The 22,175-nt window shown below is 30.4% G+C and overlaps 1 protein-coding gene across 2 annotated transcripts in view; it reads right to left on the bottom strand.

The window, feature by feature from the left end:
* Positions 1 to 438: 438 nt before the first annotated feature.
* The window catches only part of LOC111036117 (gamma-aminobutyric acid receptor subunit beta-like), a 61,231-nt gene continuing 39,494 nt past the window's right edge, over positions 439 to 22,175 (bottom strand). Inside the window, exons 3-6 of one of the 2 annotated variants that reach the window (XM_022318018.1) lie at positions 16,973 to 17,040; positions 5,318 to 5,544; positions 2,397 to 2,479; positions 439 to 670 (exon numbers count right to left, since the gene is read on the bottom strand). In XM_022318018.1, coding sequence (XP_022173710.1) covers positions 492 to 670; positions 2,397 to 2,479; positions 5,318 to 5,544; positions 16,973 to 17,040 — 557 coding nt within the window. In that variant the 3' untranslated portion in view covers positions 439 to 491. The remainder of the gene's footprint in view (positions 671 to 2,396; positions 2,480 to 5,317; positions 5,545 to 16,972; positions 17,041 to 22,175) is intronic. The other variant, XM_022318017.1, reaches the window with a different exon arrangement.

Here is a 22,175-nt window from a genome sequence, read left to right as displayed (position 1 = left end):
TTTTATTGCAAATAGAATCACTGTAGGTGAACACCCAATAACGAATTAGGGAATTGGTTTAAAAAAAAGTTAATTTTACAAAAAGACTGTTTATGGTTTAGGACATGCTATGGTAAATAAACTGCGTTTTATCATGGTATGTTAATTACGTTGGGAATTGGCCATTTAGCCTGAATAACACGGAATGTCTTAATTTTTATTTCTATAAATTTGGCTTAACTGCGTTTTCTTCAGGAGGGCAGAATGTTTAATTACTACTATTATTGTTGATATAATTATGTGACAGTTGTTCTTCCGGAAAAGTAGTTCAGAAAAAAATTACAGTTTGCTGTAATGTACATAATATTATTCATATTATGCAACTTTATTATTATTGTATTATTACTCAATTATCATATTATTTAATATACATTGACGTCAAAAACACAAAAAACAATACTATTATACGTTTTTATATGGATAGGTACAATTTTTACATAATATTATTATTATTATACTTGCGTTGGAGATATTTTTTCGTCTGAAACATTACCTGTTGTCAGGCTAATTTCCATAGCTCTCTGCCGATGTCCCAGCACTTTAAACTGAGGCAGGGACACTTCGTTGGACACGCCCACCGAGTTCGGTCCCTCATTCCACTTATACCGGATGTCTCTCATCGTATAACCAACTGGGGAAATCACAAATGCACACCTCTAACGTTTAGACCTGTCTTCGGAGCCCGAGACCCACCCATCACGTGTCGGGCACGCGCTCGACAGAATATCGAATGAGGTATATAATATGATGTTATCTCGTACATCATATTACTGTGATATTAAGCGTACCATAAATTAATATAATATATACAATGCAGGTACGTGTGTTGATTACATATCGTAAATCATACTACATCGATTGTACCGTAAAAATCCATACAATATTGTATACATTATTTATTATTATAATTATGCGTAATCACGCGATTATAAGTCGCGCGTGCGTGATGGTTAGGTCGCGTGTCAATAATCTACCTGTAGATAGGTTAATTTCGGTGGCCCTCTGCCTGTGCCCGAGAATTCGGAACTGCGGCAACTGCACCTCGTTGCTAATCCCGACCGATTTAAAACCACTTTTCCACTTGTACCGGATATCACGCATCGTGTAACCGACTGTGAATAAACGTGACAAAAAATGAAAAACCATCAGGACGCGCAGAACGGCGCGCGTCACTCACCGAAAGCCTTCGCAATACGAATGACGTTAGTGTGACGCGCGCGAAACTTTAAGATAAGTCTATACATAATATTATGATATTAATATATTGTTATTGTTATAATTATTATTAAATATATAATATAAAATATGTATGCGTATTATAAGCTTTGTCTTGTGTGTGTGTGTGAGGTGTGTGAAGTGTGTTGTATATTTTTAGGTGTGCAGATTTTAATAAAAGTTGTCATATTATAATATGATATATATACCGGGTGATCCGTTTGAAGTATAACACTCGTTAATTCAAAAACTTTTAACGTATTTGGAAATATTTTTCTCATAATTTTCGGTCGTTAAAAACAAGATCGTTCTAAAAATGTATATTTTTATTATTATTGTTTCTTAAATTTTTTATTTTGTTTAAAGATAACATGCATTTTTAATTCATTATTCCAGAGCAGAATATTGTTTGGAGTACTCGTTAATAAATAACGAATTTCAGACGAGTAGTTTATAAGGGTTATAATTTGAATTATCCCCGTAACTAACTCCCCGTCTGAAATTTGAGTTTTATAGATCGTAATACTCCTAATACTCATATATTCTGCTTTGAAGTATTAAATTAAAAGTGTATGTTGACATTCAAGAACAAAAATGATAAAGATAAAAAATAGTTAAAAATATTAATTTTTTTTCTAAAAATATTGTTTTGTAACGACTAAAAGTTATGTAAATGAAATATTTTCAAATACTTAAGTGTTTTCTTTAATAATGAATATCTTACTTTATAAATGGATCCCTCCATATTGATTATTGAGTAAAAACAAAACATATAATATTATGTGGTGCGTGCGCGATGTATATTATAAAATATCGGAGAAAAAAGTATAATAAAATCATATTCGCGTGATGGTTGCCTGCAAAAAATCGTTGATAATATGTAGTTATTATATAGCATAATTTCCATTTTTTTGTTTAATATACTTTAGGTATTTATATAGGTGCAATGTGCCTGGTCCTTCTCTCCTCGGGCACGTGGCTTAGTGCTGTCTGCGGGGTAGAAGGACACCGAAATTAACGAGAAAAAAATGTACAGATAGATTTTTTCCACCGTCGTTATCGTATGATAACGATCGATCAATCAATAATGTATAAAATAATAAAATATGCATCGCATAACATTGATACACATAGACACTTACAGCTCTCGATTTCGATGTGACACAGCTGTCGGTCCATCGGGAAGTACTGCAGGTTCATGGGACACGACGCGTTGATCGTCAAGCTATACACAACACGGAAACGTCATACATTGATATTATTAAAATCATTACAATATTACATAAAGGTATACAGGTACACACGCGCGTTGCGAAAATTATAATATTAAATTGACTAAAATATAACACTAAATATAGTATTTAGGTATGTCTCAATATATTATTTGGGAATACCGAAGATAGTTGTCACACATTTAAACATACTTAGATTAAACCTTCGAAAGATTTGAAAGTTTTAAACACAAGTGAAAACAAGCCCTTTGAAGTTTTTTGATAACAAACTCCAATCTAGTATTTGATAACAGATTAACTTTATGAGTTATCACTAGGACTGAGGACTGAGCTTAAATACAAATATTTGGCCTGGAAAACTTCAGCTAGTAGTAAATAAATGGCAAATATTTTATGCATTGGCGAAAAAAAATTACTCATAGACTTAAAGTTTACTTTTTCGTCTTATAATTCGTTAATGACTGCAATCAACTCACGGTGGAGATAAATATGATTATTTTCATAGTGATAATGTACAATAGGTACATATTTTAACATAAATACCATCTGGTTTCAGAATTATTAATATTGTGACAACCCACCCGTGTGACAACTAGCCCCGGTCTTCCTATATATCTATTCGTGACATATCGTGTTTTCGTACTCATCTGGGACCGAATATCGTATAGGAATATATAATATATATACATTATACATGTTCAAGTGTACCACACCAGGTATCGGGTAGGTAGGTAGAATAATTTAATATATATTACCTATACATGCTCGGTCCGTGTAGGTACGTATTATAATTCGATTATCGTAGTCCTGCCAATGCGCCCTAAACCGTTTCGTGTAATATAATAATAATATTAAACTCGTACGACTTGTACGTTGCTGTAGGCATTGTTATTCGACGAGTGGTGGGTACAAATAATGCAATACAATTATTATTATTGATATTATTAAATCGTTATTAAATACCGCCACTACGTCGTGCAGAGGCTATAGACACAACCAGTAGCACATAAGTGTATTTAAGGCGGAGAGTGGCATGAGCGATTGACCTCCTTTACAACCTCCCCCCCAACAGAAATTAAACCTTATTGTTGCTTATTGTAAAAATTATAAACTATAACCATTGAAACATGGAGTTATTTTTTCAGTTTTGTAAAAAAATATCACAATATTTGATATTTTTCATATCTAAAAAGACATTCCACTTTCATACATGTAATAAACGTTGTAAAGTGATAAAAACTAAATTAGTCAACTTATAAAAATATATAAAAATAAATAATTAATCTTCATTCATTCCTGTTGAACCGTAACATAACTAATAACGGTAGAGATATATTACTGTTCCGGCCCATTAGCTGTAACTAAGCAAAATAAACCAGAAGAAAAAATAATAAACTAAGCTTTTACCTAGGACATATCTGGATAAAGTTCCTATCAGTTATTATTCATAATAAATTTATACTAACTGAAATATTGAAATTCAATCGATTAAAAAAAATCAATATTTTGCAATTTAACCGGAAAATGAAATATTATGTCAGACTTCAAAGGCTAAAACTGGACCCCTTAGCTCTGTACTTACCGTACCACGTCGTACTATAAAATCGCCGTACATATATTATATTATAATATTATCGTTTCAAACATTAACAAAAACATGATAACGAAATAACATAAACAAAAAAGTTACCTACGTAGAATGATGACCGCCACGATAAGTACTACGCATATATTATATAGTCGCTATGTTAAAGTGCTACTGAAAATTACAATAGATATCAATAATATGATATAGATAATAACTTTCAAAGTAACTGGCTATATAATATACTATCATTTATATGAATTACGACAGTTGTAACTTTGTATAAAACGATATGCGCCGTTTTTGGAATTTGGAAATCGGAAATAACAATTTTATGATGTAGGTATTTATGTAATATTTATCATAAAAAAAGTTCAAAGCCGATTACTATCCGTGTGATTTCGTTTATAGTCTGGATATCCTATCACCTATGTCCTACACACAACTTCAAACGAGGACATGATTTCCTAAATTACTCAGGTACCTACTGTGGATTACAGTCATGCGACAAATCATTGATTTCCATCCAATACCTCCTAATTGGTAAAACCTACTTTCTAACACTTCTAGGCTCCATATAACTTTCAATTGATCTCCTCAGTTTGAGAACTTTATCTTTAACTTTATCTCACTTTATCCGATCATTTATGTTTCAACAAACTATTGGTATATAATGAACATGTTCAACCGGGTAAGAATAAATAGAAAATGAAAACAAAAAAAATTAGTAACAATCTTAAATATAATATATTAAAATACAAATTTCTTATTCTGATTCAAAAGTATATGAAACGAATATCAGAATAATATGTTATAAGACGAGCATCGAGCTTTGGAAAACAATGCAAAGTGCATCAAAATCCTAGTCCTACTTGTAAATAATAAGCTATTTGTCTGAAATGTTATTTGTATAGATCGAAATGCGCCGTATTATATTCTGCTGTAGAATATAAAATAAAAAATGTACGTTGTCACTTAAAAGAGTGAAAAACTTAAAAATGATGACAAAAAAAATAGTGGAAATATTTTTGTTTTCAAAAATGTTGTTTCGTAACGACATAAAATTATGTAAAATAAATATTTTCAAAAACGTTAGTAAAGTTTCTGAAATAATAAGTGTCTTATGTTAAATAGAATACCCCGTATCTTTTTACTCCGTTGTTTATTTTACACTCGTACCGTAGGTCCACATTCATCAATAAAGGCAAAATATTAATTGTTATTATTTAAGTGTCGTAACATTTACCGAATGCTCCGCGTTATGCTCCCCGAATGGTGTATCCGGATGAATTCGTTGCTGGTGGTCGCTATGTGGAAGTACGACTGTTTCTCATTGACGAAGAACGTGTCGGGCACCCAAATGTTCTTGATGAACTCCGATCCCACGGACAGTGTCTCGACGCCAGGCCGTTTGGTGAACGCCAACCGGGGATCGGTCCAGAACTGTCTGAAGTAGAAATCGAGCGTGAAGTCCTACACATGCGACGTGGAAAAAAAAACAACAAAAACGATTAATTTTATCGCACCGATCCGCCAAATACAATAACAAGTCGAGTATTTCAAACCTTTCGCGTAACGTTTTACACAGGGATGGATTTAGCTAGTGGAGGGGGAGGGGGTGTACAGTTGAGTAATTATTCAACGGTAAACTCAGAAAAATATATTTAATTAAAACTTAAAAGTATAAAAAAATTTGTATGATTTGAAACTTTATTTTTCAATTCGAAATTAAATAGAAAAAAATAATATGTTTTTTATTTTATACATTGTTCTGTATGGAATTTGAAGCAAACTTGAATCTCAAAATTGAAGTACTTAATGATTTTGTCAAAATAAAATCATGACAATTTTCAGGCATTCATTTTAATCATTAATTATTAACATGGTTATTTTATTACATATTACTTAATTTAAGTCACATTGATGTTTAGGTGACTTCTATTCTGTTAAAGCAACGCCATGTGATAATATAACTTACTCGATTTGAGTGATTTGTTTTGCTATGTTGCGCAAGTTAGTTAAATAAGTAGCAAGTTGAACATATGTATTAAATGTTGTTTGATAAATAAAAAATGTATTGTTATGTTTATTCATTTGGTGTCACCACATACCTAAATCCGTCCCTGGTTTTGGATGTAAATGAATCTGTGAAACGTTAATAATTTATAATATTGTAAGACGTGGTCGATAAATCAAACTTTTGTATTGTAATAATTGTAACAATATTATGTAAGAGATCAGATCGTTTTGAAATAATATTATCAAAAAACAGATAGGTGGTATTGTTTTAGATGGTTTCAAATACTCGACGTATTAATGTAAGTATTACTATTAACTATATAATTTGTTGGTATTGCATTTTGATGATGAAAATGAAATTTAAATAATAATGAAAATAGTTTTAATTTTATAATGAAATTATAATAATTTACTCGAAGTGTACTATACTATATTATAATAATTTACACGTAGGTAGTAATTAGTATGAGTTTTAACGTAGACTAGGTATATTATTATCATTGTAATTATTGTCCGTAAACACATAAAATGAAAATGTGTATACACAACATGCAGCTAGCAAGCCTAAATCCAAAATCGCACGCCAAGGACTTGCGTAAGTGCGTTCGGTAAAATGCCAGTTTTTTCTCTCATAAAGTACAGTGATATTCAAACGTTGCGTGTCATGCAATCTATCTAACATGCGTTGAACATGCAATTTTAATTGACCGTGCACCACTTGTCGGCTAGCACGGAACATCCATAGTACAATAATATATTAGAATGAAAGCTAAATGGTGTGAAAACGTTTAATAAAATAATAATATGTATACGGAGGGGAAAACATATTTAGTAATCCACCGTTCATTGCTATAATTATTATTATCTAAATATTTTCACCAGTCTAATTCTAATCCACATTTACGTAGCCAGGTGGGAGGGGTTATCGCAGGAAGGGTTCGTGGGCGTTGAAAACTATACGGCCTCGGTTATAACTCTAACGGCTTTTTCGTTTTACTTTCTCGGCTTATGCTTGTCTAAACGATGCTATCATCATGTTATATATTTAAGGGGATATGTTTGCTTGCAAGGAAATTCACCTCTCCATGATAAAAGGTTTTGTAATCACTACAGTTCAGTCAGACAGTACAGTAGGTAGTGCAACGATCGAAAATGCCTAAGCAAAACCAGCTACTGTCGCTGTAGGCATTCATCAATATTATGGTTAAGTTTTCAATACAATTATAAATATAATATTATTAGCGATTAAATCGTTGTTTTTCTTTGATAGAAATTTTTTCTCCCTACGGTTTATTTTGTTATATAGATTTATATTCAATTTTAATTCTACAAAATAAAAAAAAAAAATAGAAAATTGCTAATTGCAAATTATCAAATTGATATGAACAATGGGTCGAAAATTGAAGTCCCTAAAAAGAACGTTTCAAAAATTGAAACAACTAAAATACATTTTACTATAAAAACAGTAACGTAAATTCCATAAATGTCACCATTTCTGTATCTTACATTATGTTTGCACTTTGCAATAACCGTAAAAATAAAGTCACCGAAATAAACACAATATTTCATAATCTGTGATAGTTATTTGTTACTTTTTTATTAATAGCATAAAAAGTAATTGTACCTAACCTACATTATTTTTCGTCTTTAATTAATAATGTTGGTAAATTGTAGTATTGGTAAATTAAAGCGACATTAATTTTGACTTGTTGATGGTGATCTATTTTAATATTATGCTCATGTATATAATTGTAAAGGAAAAATGATAATTTGGAAAACCCTTCTCACACACGATTCCTGGCCACGTATCTGCTTCTAATGTAATATAATGTTAATATGTCTTTTAATGGTAGAGCGAAATATTTTTGAAATTTTTAACGAGATAAAAAGCACTTTATTCTATAACAATAATAATATGTATAAATATTATCATTGGGTAATAATAATGAATTATTAAAAAAATCGAATTCTTGTTTTTACCCTTAATACTAGAGAATATCTAAATATTGTTTAGTACTTAGTTTCTACCCATGTAGCAATGCAGACCTCGGTGAACTATTTTGAAGCACGTTACAGTCAAAAATATTTTCATAATTTGCTATTTACATTTAAAAGTACCTACATATTTGTTCTCATTATTATAAACCGGAAGAATAAAATATATAAGGTCAACATAATATAATTCAGCCAAATTGCGTATGTTACAGCAGGTGGGATCTGTAACCACTGCGCAAGCCGAATGAACTCATTGAAATTCAAACGCTGAAACGGATGTGACCTTTGCCGAAAAAAGAAAACGATTTTTGGATGGTTTTCCGAAAAAAAAACGAAAAAGGTTTGCCCTTTTCGCCATCTTTCTTTACATTTTGTGGTATACTTTATTGGCTCGCTCCGGCGGTGTTAACGCAATGCGGCGGACGACAATATAATAAAGGTCGATGCACATAAACTTTGTTTAAAATAATATCACAATATTATAATATATTATGTACTTTTGAGTATAATAACTATTATACAGCTCAGCATAGTATAGGTACATCATATATATGATTATACACTGTTATTTCCGGGGAATGACCAAATATTATTATGTTATGCTCCATTGTAGAACAGTGCAGAGACTTATCTGCGGCTCCCGGAAACGAGGCTGAGTGGATGAATGTATTACGTGGGGAGGGGGCGGGAGAAAATAAAAATATGAATTTGTTTCATTTACCGAGCCCCCCTCCGATGCCCTTCCCGCGTCTAGACGGGTATTCCACAGCCCTTGCCCCCCGACTAACCAAAATTATATACCACACATACATACATACATACACACAAATGGCAGTTATAATATTATAATATTATTATAATACACTGCGTGGTGATCTATTTAACCGATTGCACTAAATTTCGAAGTCGAGAATTTGTATTTTTGAAGTAAACGTGAAGTGAACAGTAAAAGTAGGAAGATGATGACAAATTGGGCAAACGAATTTACATTTTGAAAAAACCCTTCAAAAATTGTATAGTGATTTTTATAATATTTTAAGCTCGTTACATAAAATTTGTTATTTATAACTAAACAGCTTTTGTCATCAATAGCTCGATATAAAACAGTAAAAAACAGGTTGTTTTCTAATTTTTGAATGTAGGTCTATGCAATTTTATTTACGCATTATAATTATGTGGAACTAACAGGATTCAAAATCAATTCAGTGAACTGGCTTAAGAAAATATAGGGATTAAGAGAGTTATATAATTTTAAACTATCGATGATGATAGATATTTTATGAAGATTTGTATCTAAAAAATATAAACGTATCCTACAGTTATAAAATTTAATAAAATATTATTCCATGTTATTGTTTACTTTTTTTTCTAATGTCAATTAGAGGGACTCTTTTATTGTAGGGTTTATTTCGAACTTTGATTTAATAAAAGTTTGTGACTATTAAGCTCTAGTGACGCTCATAATTGTAGATCTGGGAACTTTGGTTTTTTTTTCTAGGACTCTAGTTTCTATATCTATAAATTTTAATTACGACCATGGTTGGTGCAAAGGGACATGATGCCATAGAAATTAACTATCTACCCGAAACAATCACTAAACATTTTAATTTTAATTTCATTCAATTCATTCCAAATGCTAATTAATAATTGATAAAGAAAAAAGGAACCTACCAATTATTCGATGTTTATTACATTTTATATTTTACATTTGTAGAAAAGTATTGCGATCCCGGTTATGAAATTAAAAACAAATAATACATAGGTAGTGGGCTGTTTTTAAAAACCATTTATTGTATTTATTTGTAATTATATTTTAACGACATATAAAGTGTTCAAAAAATGTTTTCAAACTAGATAAAAATAAAATCCCACAAAACATGACTTGGAAAATCAGAGTAGCCAGTTAAGTGGATCACTCTCTGCATGTGTGTATATAATATATGTATATATTATGTAGTGTGTATAATGTATATGTTGATTTATAATCCTATTCATTAATTATGCATTCGGACTTTTTGTTTTTCCACTTTATTTATGTTCGTTGCCGTTTTGTAACGTCGTGTATACTTTATATTATACATATCATATATATATATGTATTATGTATACACAATATACATATACATAAACTTTTTACTACTGACGGACATTCAATTTTGAATAACAAGTATTGTACCATGTATATATATATATAATAAGGATTTAAGGGGGTTTAGAAAAACCAAATCAAAATACAAAAATTCAATGTATAAATATATAATATGATAAAAACCAACATCGAAACACCAAAAACAATAATATCGTAATATTAAATATTTATATGTAAATAGATTCACTACTTCACAAAAGTATAATATTGCACAAATTTTACTCTTTCAAACGGTCTGTTACTGTTTAACAGTATTGTGTTAAACGCGCATGTGACATATAATAAAGGAATATTCGAAATTCGATGCTCATCGAGAAATATAATTTAGTCAGGTACCCATAAATTAGATACAATTTATTATTCCGATTATATTATTTACTTTTCTCACGATGCGTTGAGCTAACATATTATTATTACATGTTCATGGGTACCTACTACCTACATAATATAAGATCGTAGATAAAATACCAAAAATTACTGAAAATTGAAGAAAAAAAATTGTCAAGAAATAATAAATTAGTGTCAATATTTTATTGTTCAACGTTTATCGGTATAATATAATATTTCAGTTCGTTTTATAATAGTAATGTCGTGTTAAGGCATCGGTATCTATATTGCAGGGTAATATACAAGGTCTTTCTAATTTCGTGTGACAGAAATGGTTCGTTCTTACGTGATCCCACCATTTATGTGAAACAAAATTTGGAATTCCCTGTGTATGGAAATTATACTACAGCTCCGAATTTCGAATAACCTTTGACCGCGAAAACACAACGGTGTAATAATATGTATAATATTATAACATGTACCTACCTATAATATTAGATGTAACTATAATATTATAGGCAGGGTGACACACGTTCGCGGGACCATCTGAAATAATAATGATATGTAGGTAATGTAACACGTTTAGGGGTATACTCAAAATGCAAACGAACGCCGGACCAACCGGGACTCTCCTATTAGCACAAACGCGACGAGAAAATATTGTATGATCTATTGTACTTATATTACAACGACCGCGGTAACCTTAGCCATACGTCTTATTATGTGATGGGAATTTTGAGAAATGTTCAAAATATGATGATTGTGTAATAAAACCTAAGCTTGACGTATGTTTTTGGTACAGGAATAAATTTTATTATTGTTCATTATGAAATAAAAAGGAATACAAAAAGTTGGCGGGTGTAACTTTTTTTTTTACAAATTTTGAGTCGTTTATTTGTTTGGAAAATTTTTTAGTTCTATGGAAATAGTGTTGGTATTCTAATATAATTATTAATCAATTTGAAATATTGAATCTTCTATTGACCATTGATTAGATAAAAGCAAGCACACGCTTAAAAATAATCGGAATTTTTATAGTATAGGTAATAGGTAGAGCATTAATAACCGTTTATTTGTAGTTTGGTTTTGCGGTCATTATTAAATTTTACTGCACGGACGCAGATTAAACTAAACGAATTATAATCATTTACAATTATTAGTGACTGCCGTGATAAAATCGAAGTATTTATGAATAATTTAATTAAAATATGTACTTTGTAAGAACATGTATTCATAATGAAATAACAGTAATCATTCTTCTATATTAGTTTTGTTATTTTCGGAATATTAAAAAACTCCCATTTTCCAACCATCTATTCCATAACAGCTAGAATGGAGAATACCTATTTTAATAAACCGTTCGAAAATATTATACCAGATTAGGTGCATGAAACTAAATTCTGTGTACTGATCGTAATCAGTTTCGTATAATCTATGATTTTTTTTTAATATTATGATTTTTATTCAAGATAGTTCTACACATCAATTATTAGTTTGAGAAAAGGAATTAAGTAGATAAGATATCTAAGTTGTTCGAAATCTGTAATTTTAATTAAATTTTTATTTCAATACAATGAAATTAACAATATTTTATTTGTTTGGTTATTTTTCGTTGTTTTTTTTTTCACGGTTATTATATTCAAGATATAAATATTGATTATTGATTAAAAAAAAATTAACGAAAAAATCAGAACTTACTATATACGATATATCTATATTCCCCTCTACTCGTCATTATGTCAGTTATATATTTCTAACTACAGAGTGGGAATATGAAAAGGATTTTAAAACCGTTTGTTTCACTGGCCAACGCTGTATAAATTATGTATATATTTTCTACTTATCGCACAAATAGTAGAGATTCGAAATAGTGTGATTCTTGCAAAATAAATGAGTAGTTACTTATAAAAAAAAAAATGGTATTTATGATTGAAAAATGAAATACATAAGAAAAATATGGTTCGAGACGCTTATCATTTTTTAGTATCTATTAATGTCCTCCTTACGATTTTTTCCCACTTTAACCACCGGGTGTTGAAGTTGATACTTATTACTGGTTTTATGGATAATGTTCTGGACATTAAGACGTTTATATATGTACAATGTACATATAATATATATTTAAATCTGACGTGAATGCTGTGTAAAGAATGCTGACAGAATACAATTATTGTAAACTCAAAGTGGAAAAATATGCGTATTAGTGGTGGAGAATAAAACTGTTTAAGTTGTATATGTAAATTTGTTTGGAATAAAAACAGAAACAAGATGGCTCGCCGTAAATCCCGAAAGCCGATAATAGTCGCTCTCAAAATGTATGACGTGTTATATGTGCATTACCTGCAGCTGTTGAACGCCATGTCGATTCCAAAGAACAACGCTGCAGGATGAAATATATTTTTAAACTGACGTATTCGAATATTACCGAGATATAGTTACCTACTGGGAATCGAATTTAACAATAAGAATACGTTTATCGCCGTCATTCGCGATCCAATATAAAAATGTTATGTTTTTCTCTCGTCCCCGAATGTCATTCTACAAACAGCTTTGACGTAGTTTGTCTGTACCTACCTATACCTAGGCAGATTATATTATAATATTTATTAGATCGTACGACGTGGCATGTGCACCTATAATAATAATGAAACCCCTTACCACTCACCGGCTGTGTATTATAGACATTATGTTAGCGGTAAAAGTATGAAATAGATGAAATATTATACACTAAGCAAATAAAGATGATAAACCTTTGCGATATGATAATTTACAATGTAGCTAGTTATTTTTTTTATTCATTTCTTGTGAATGTTCTATTATATAGTGAACATTGAAAGTTCGAATAGTTAGGATTCAATATTACATGGCTGTGGTGTGTGAACTAGTTGGTGTAGTTTGCGTTGTCGATAACTACAAATTCGACGATTAGATTGATATTTTTTTTTAAATAATAAACAATAACAACAATGATATCTACACATCAACACTTTTTCATCGATACACGTACGTAGCATAACGAAATTAACTCTTGCTTTATTTGCGTAAATAATATTATTATATTTAAAAATGATGTAGGTATTGAAAATGTTACCAAATTGATATTTTAATAATAAATGGTAGATATTTCATTATCGAGTTTTAAAATTTACTATAAACAAATTATATAATTATTACGTATCCCGTATCCATATAGTTAAATTGTTGTACGTATTTGTTTACTTAGCTTATATTTTCATGTATTCATACATTTTTACTCTCATTTTTTCTTATATTTTGTATTCAAATTTCCATTTTGTTCTTAATGTATATAAAAATATTCAAATTTAAAATATTATAATATTTTCCTTCAGTATAATCAATATTTTTAACATCAAAATTATAAATTATACAATTTATCTACTCTTTTGCAATTAGGTGTGTATATTTTAACAATTACCAATCTGGGATTGTTTAGAATCACTGGTTATACTTATTTTCATACTTAAACGCTAACATATATATGAATGTAATACATACCCATAACCCAGAATATAGTATCAAATAAGTCTATACAGGGTGTGGTTTCTTGGTGCTATTTATCACATAATATAATATTCAATTGACGTACCCATACGTGGAAACACAATGCACTGCATTGACAATTATATATGCATGACGTGTACCCATGTACGGTGAAGGGATCTCATAATATAATATGTGTATAAGATATTGCTCGGTACCGTTAAAAAAAAAACACTCTCTATACTATAATACATTATACATATATGTAAATATATAATATCGTAGCAATGGGAAACGTTATTCGAATTCAATTCAGAACTTACGAAGCGAATATAGTCACTTATTTTATAACAATAATATATCGTACATGTAATACATAGCTTATGTTGTATTGCTATATATATTATATATTATTGGAGTAATATATGTAACTACCTGCGCAATAGTAACTGTATACATAGATGTTAGATATATATATAAATGTGTAAACATATCTAATATCACGTCGTTTGCAGCAAGCCACTAGAAACATGACGTAGGTATAGAATATTACACGCGTGTCGTTGTAAATATTGTGCACAATAGTTTATAATATAATAATATATTTTACTCGTTTCGCAAACATTGAACGCGCGTCTTGCATTCGACTGGCGAAACGCGATTGCGAACGTTTTCCTAGTGTATAAGTTATTTGAAAATAGGTAGAAATGTGGTGTGATGGTGAGACAGGTTGGGGTAAGGGGAGCAAAGAAAAGAAGAAAGGACGAATGATTTTTCACACTCTAGTCACTATACGTATGACAATTATACGTCTTTCAATCTTCCTAATTTGTACATGTTAATCTGTACATATTTTGAACTGCGTCCGATCTTGGAAACTTCCGGAAGGATTTGATTCCATTAAACTCAGATGTGTACTCTTCACTTCTACAGTGTTAAATTCACCAAGCGTTTTCGTAAAACTATATTAAAATATTTAAATCAGAAAACATTTTTTACTTATTGAAGTAAAAATATAGTTACTAAGTATTATAGTCCTTAAAAATTGTCTTATAAATATAAAAATGTATGCAATATGGGACATGAGTATTTATTATAATACTTGAATAATTTAGACAAAATATAAATGTTTATAGTTTAAAATATTAATTACTAAAATACGTTTTCTAATTATCGCTATACTATGAACATATTATTCTTACCTTTTCAAATGTAAATAACTCAAAGACTACTAGTTCAAGTATCGTTTTAGAAATATTTACATTTTAAAAAAATTCATCATTTAAAAAATGGGGGGAAGCATAATTGGTTAACCACTCTGTATAAATCCATTTGATGTATTACATTATTATAATACCGAATTGAGGAAGCAATGACAATAATTAATAAAGAGTATAATATTTAATATAACATTATTGTACATCATAACATCGATAATACATTTGATCAAGTTTTATCTGCCAAGACGAAAAAAACACTGGAAAAAAGTAGATAGTAAAAAAGTGACTAGATAGACACAATAAATTATGAAACGCTAGTGAAAAAACCAACAAAAAACCCGTTGGTATAGGTACCACTAGAGAATAGATTCGTAAAAATGGCGTCGTTTTAATGATTGTTGAAATTCTTTACACGCCAAAAAATATATAAAGTTCATGTACCTACATAGAAATAATAATAAGAATAAAAAATGCGAATAAAACACAGCAAGGTCAGCCAGAGGAAGATGAGGATAGTGAAAACCTAAAAAACGTTCGCAATCCAGCTACTTACACTGAAAACGTTAATTTGGTACATATATAATATGATACTTTCCCAAAACGCAGAGTATCCGCCTTGGTGTTCATAATAATAATATCATAATATTATATTATATTATTATAGTATTATACAGAGGCAAAACACGAAATATATATTATACTCGAGTTATACAGATGGTATTTTATGTGTTACACATTTTGTGTTCATGTGAATGGTACGAATTCGCGATATATCCCTCGCCATCGTATAAATATATTATATATTATTTCAGCTGCTGCGTGACCGTGTCCGATGGACTGCGGTTTTCGAGCTCTTCCGGTCATACGCGGCTATAATATATTATATTTTTATCGTATAGTAAAATAACATATAGTAATAATAATAATAATAATAATAATAATAATATTTTAAGCGATATATAACGCAAACGTCGTTAATATCATGTTATATATTATGTAATAGGGAGCGGCACCCGGTTGGCAAAGCAACGGACTTGCATGCAGGGAACGTCATTTAGTCCCATTCTGAAACGCATCGCTTATTGTTATCATAATATTATTATATTGTTATTAATTGTGTGTGATCGTTAATTTGATGTATAATAACATGTATTATAATACAACACGAACACTTAGCAACAGTACGCAACATCAAAATAATAGTGAGTATACCAATAACGAAAGTATACGCGTTGCTTGTGTGTAGGTATAGGTAGGTATATGGAAAAAAAAGTCGTTTTCGTTTAGGATTTTCAAACGATGAAGCGAAAAAAAAAGCATCGGTATATAATATCATCATACCGATATAATATTATATTATCATAGGTGCGTATGATTACGGACGAAATCGGTATAAAATATATTATAGTAGCTTACAACAATATATTATAAAATCCGAAATACGTCAGTATAATATTATATTATAGGTAGTAAATATTATAATGTATGCGCATAATAATTATATATATGTAGAAAACACTCATCAAAAACATCATAATATAATGCATATTAAATTATAATAATATTGTGTCGTTCGTACAATATTATCATATTGTTAATAACTATCAAAAAAACACGAAACATTTTTAAAAAAGTAACAGTATAATATATTATTATTATATTATATTATTATTATCGTTCATGTTTGTACCATTAGTACTTCGGACACGGAGCTTATACTGAGAACATACATGGTGACTCCGACCTCTACTGGGGGCCCTGCAATGATATGTTAAAACGTCAGTGCCTTATATTATAATAATAATATAATGTTATCACGTATTTTAAAATTATTAAACAATGTATTATAATATTAATTCAGGTATAATATGGTCGTCGTTTTCAACAAACAGATAGACTGTGTACATGGTTAGTACTGCTTAAGTATACATATATGTATATTATATATGTGGTATCCTTTGCGATATGCTTGCATAGGTATTTAGGTGCCTATACACAATACCGGATTTAGAATTTTGATTGTCCTGCAGGTTAAAAAAGATTGTTCGTCTCTGGATTTAATACATTTTTCTTCTTTGTCCCTTTAAATTGTCGTCATGCTATCTAATACAATATTTGAAAAAAGCATATCTTCACCACCGATTATTTACAAATAAGTATAAAACAATAATCGATTTTCTTTCTGTCATGATGTAGTTGTAATATTTTTAAATACATTAAATTTTTTTTTTATCTATCAGCGAAAAAAAAACCTAAGGTATTTCGTGGAGGTTTCCAAAATTCCAGACACTGCGCACTTTTCCTTAATGCTCTCTATACAATCTGCCCCTGGGTATAAATAAAAAATATGTGATGCAGTACGTTCTGTGTTATTAATATTATTATATTCGATCGGAATACATTTTTAAATACCTTTTAAGATAGAACATTTTTTTTTCTTTACAAGTAGTTATAACTTATAACTTATAAAGTACACACTTAAGAAAAAAAAATTAAAAATCCTTTCAGTAATATTACTGCATACGTTTGAAAAGATTGAAAATTGAGATACTTAAGAACACTGAAAACAATAATAAATTTAATAAATTGAAACAAAAAAATCACAAGTAAATAGTATTATATTTAAGAAACAAATTACTATAAATTATATACTATAGATTATATAACCATGAATTCAATAGTAAAGTTTTTATCAGTCTGATTTAAGTCGGGCTGAATATATTATTGTCACTGAGCACTAATTACTTGTCAGTATTACCACAATATGATAGATTATCTGCCACTCGGCGCTGAAAATGTTGACTTATAAAAAATGTTACATGTATTATTTTACTGAACTATTTATAAGAAAATATATCATGTCTTTTTTTATGACACACATACGTACACACATTCTGTTTAAATCGATATCTCAAAATAAAAATATATTATAGTGTTATATTATACTTCTTTCTACAAAATAAGTTATGAATATTGATCGATATTTTCTGTGTACCTGGTATTACCACACCCATGGAATATTCACATCCGTCGTATCAATATTACTTATATAAATAAATGAAAAGCATGTATGCAAAATTATTGCTATTTATTATATTTTTATGAAGAAAAAGCAAGAAATCCGTCAGATTGGAGAGTCGGAGCTGTAAACTAACTATCGGGCTGAAAAAAAATTATATTGTTATCAATTGTAATGCGTATACTGTTTTGATCAAACGAATCGAAAATACATAATGTTGAAGTGAATACCAAAGGTTAATGTGTCCAAAACCAGAAACTATAGTAAATAATATATTGTATAATATTATACACGAGTTAAATTAATATAGAATTATAGCTGATGGTGATTTGATTGTTTGACATTCGGTGACTACTACCTATGTCTCCTCGTAGTATGTGATTTACCGAGCATGATTATCATATTATCCTTTTAACTTCAGTTATTTAAATTTTTTAAATACTCTTAAAGAGCATATTTTCAATTTCTGGGGATTTTCTTGTTCTATTTAAAGAGTGCTCTGTGGATTTACATACTTCTGTTTTTCATACAAGTGCCACCTTTTCTACAGTAAATTATTCAGAGGGTAATTTAAAAAAAATATCAAAATCAAAATTTGAATGACTAGTTTTTGAGTTGACTAAGTTTTCGTAGTAAGGATAATATTATAGTTCTATGTAAAAAGGTTCGGAAGATACTTGGGAGCTGTAATATTATCGTGATTTAAAAATGTCGGTAATCGATATAGATCTAAAAAAATTTGAATTTTGTAAAAATGGTCCAAGTATAATAAATAATATATTATATAATAGATAGGTACACCATTTATTTTATATTTGTGAACAATTATTTTAAAGGACTTATCATATTATCTAATGGTTCAACCATTTTTATTACTGAGAAATTACTCATTCAAATATTAAATTGGGTATAACAATATATATATATACCTATATAACAATTTTCAAAAATATTACCCACTGAAAAATGTACAGCATTATAAGAGGGTTAAATGCATTAAAAACAGAAGTTTGTATCGCATTTCGTTTTAAAAAAAATCTCAAAAATTTGACAATATGGATTTCAAGTATATTATCTAAAAATAAAAAAATCAGAATTTTAATACATTTACTTTTTAAGGAAAAAATAGGGAGAGGGTGAGTATGCTTGGCATATCACTCTGTATATTAAAATGTTATTACAAAATATGCATCTATCATTATTGTTGGTTTGTTGCTTTGTTCTTTAACCATCAAGTAAGTACCTTTACCTACTTTATTGTAACGATTTAACATCGTGGCTATCGTTAATATACTATCGGACCTTGTAGTTTTGATCAATTTATTTCGACGCGTCCGTTCTTGTTCCTCATATTGTGTTTATTTCATATTATAAGACATCGTAAAGTATACAACAACTAAAATGGCTCGCGAGTGATGTACATAGAATTACGTTACGCGTAATACATTGGTATAGTGTTTTCGACGGGAAATTAACTACACAATAGTCCACCGCCTCAGGTAACTCCGTAAAAATATTTATATTAATGTCGTAAGAATCGTCGCGACAGAAGCGGTACACCTCTAACATACTCCATTCGCGTGCAATCGGCATTCGGCTGACGTTGTTAAATCATTTTTATGTGAACCGTTTTGTGTATTATACTTCGCAAACACGCCTATTATATTATTATTATAGTTGAATATCTACTCCTACCATAGCTATGCCCGTATATGTCGAGCTGGTACCGCTATTCCCTTTGGTTCTATCGCATTTTGTGTTTTATTATGAGGTTTGGTAGTTATTATTGCCCTTTGTTGCGACACGCGCAGAGTGGAACGAATTTGATAGGTCTCGACACGCGAACCGCGAACGCCTATATTATACGAAACAACGCGATTTGTTTCTGCTTGTCGGCTCTCACTGCATCGAGCCCAAACGTCACCCTGATAAGAAGTTATGTAACCGCGGTATTGTCGGCGTGGAGTTGTAGGTAACAGCTCATTTGCAGGATGAGAGGGGAGGCAAAAAGCATAGATGACTCGTAAAAAATCCAGAGTGAATAAAAATAACTGTCAAACAGTGTGATATTTCTTACAGTCTTGTCGAGAGTCAAAATGGTTAAATCATTCTTAAATTCGTTTTTTTTCTTTTAGAACACGCAGTTTAAACATTGGCCGGCGCGATGTGTAGGCAATTTCGGTACATGGGCGTGTAGGGGCTTAACAATATCTATTTTGTTAAAAAATATGATGTACCTATTTGTCTCAAAATATTGTAATCATTTCTATAATATTATTATTATTATAACTATAACATTTTTGTGGGCGAATCATAATTTATAAGGTGTGATCACATCTTTTAATATTTTTTTAACTTTACACAATTAATAGTAGACCAGAACTCTGACTCGTTACCAGTACGCTATAACGATATTATCGCATTTTAATAATAATAATTGTTAGACACTATATACAGGTATTGAAAACGCGAAGTTTAATCAACGGAAACGATACACGCTGTTGGATATTAAAATATTAAATCGATTCGTTCGATATGACTGACGGTAGCCGCGGGTTGTATAGGTATTATAGGCAATTTGGTTGTACCTATAGTGGTCGCATACGGATGAATTAATTCGTGTTATTAATAAACGGCGCACGTTTGCCAGGACCGTTGTGCAGATAGAATTACCTCCACGCACCCCGACCGAGCTGAAGTCTCCACGCCCGCGAATACACATACTCTGTCTCTCTGTCTCTGTCTGTCTCTCTCTCTCTCTCTCTCTCTCTCTCTCTCTCATACACACTTACTCTCTCTTTCTCTCTCATACCCATACCACCCACATATTCTACATGGTGGGGAATTTTAATAACACGGCACGGTTGGTTGAAGGACTAAATATTATTAATATCCTGCCTGCCTGCCTGCCTGCCTGCCTGCCTCGCATGCCATCACCACTTCTCTTTCTAAACGATCCTTCACTTCATACATAATATATATATACACGTCATACAATTAATAGAATCTCGTTCCGGGCTGCAACCAGCAGCACACGGATAGTCATTGGTTCTGCGCAATAGTATACATATATAATATATATACGACTTCCCACACATAATAATAATAATAATAATAAAACGATCTCTGTGGAATGTCTTCCATCCCGGAAAGTGTGGTCGAAATAACGCGTACAATATAATATATTATGTAATGTATAATTGATTGTCGGCCCCCAAAACGGACTCGGTTCGAGTGGTGTATATAGTTGAACATGTGTGTGATGTGTATATTATGTTTACGGGTGTATATGTGTGTTGGCGAGTGTGTGTGGAGTAGCTGTGGAGAGTAGTACGGCGGAAATTTCTTCACAGAGGGTTGTAAATAGTCGCGTGGCACTCATGTTTCCGTGCTCATATATATACGAGTTTATATAAATAGTATATTATATATTATGTAGGTCATGTTTTCCTAACCCCGTCGCGACGGCGCCCCTTCATACACACGAACGCGCGACGGATATAGCATAGCATACAAACACAAATAAGTACATGTTATATGATATACTCCTAGCGAGCTGAGCTGGTTCGCTTCGATTTATAACTCGTAACGTGTACCGTGTATATTATATGGCTGTGTTGTAAATCGTATGTGTGGCGTATAAATTACTCGTTCTACGACGTTTTTCTGGGCCACAATACTTTAATATAAATGTGTACATAATATGGCGAGTGTTTCGTTTGACGTAAGATGCTCATTGTTTAAAAAAAAACTAAAATGATTTTGAAAAAAAAATTTCTTAAATAATTTTAAGTTGTTTTTTAGTTTTTTAGAGATATCATTAATTTGTATTCCTTATTCCAAAACAGAATATTTTTTCGAGTACTTACTCCGA

The sequence above is a fragment of the Myzus persicae genome, unplaced genomic scaffold, assembly GCF_001856785.1.
Source record: "Myzus persicae strain clone G006 unplaced genomic scaffold, MPER_G0061.0, whole genome shotgun sequence".
Classification (NCBI taxonomy): Eukaryota; Metazoa; Arthropoda; class Insecta; order Hemiptera; family Aphididae; genus Myzus; species Myzus persicae.
The sequence above is the reverse complement of the archived record's forward strand: the minus strand, read 5'-3'. Positions and strand labels throughout refer to the sequence as shown.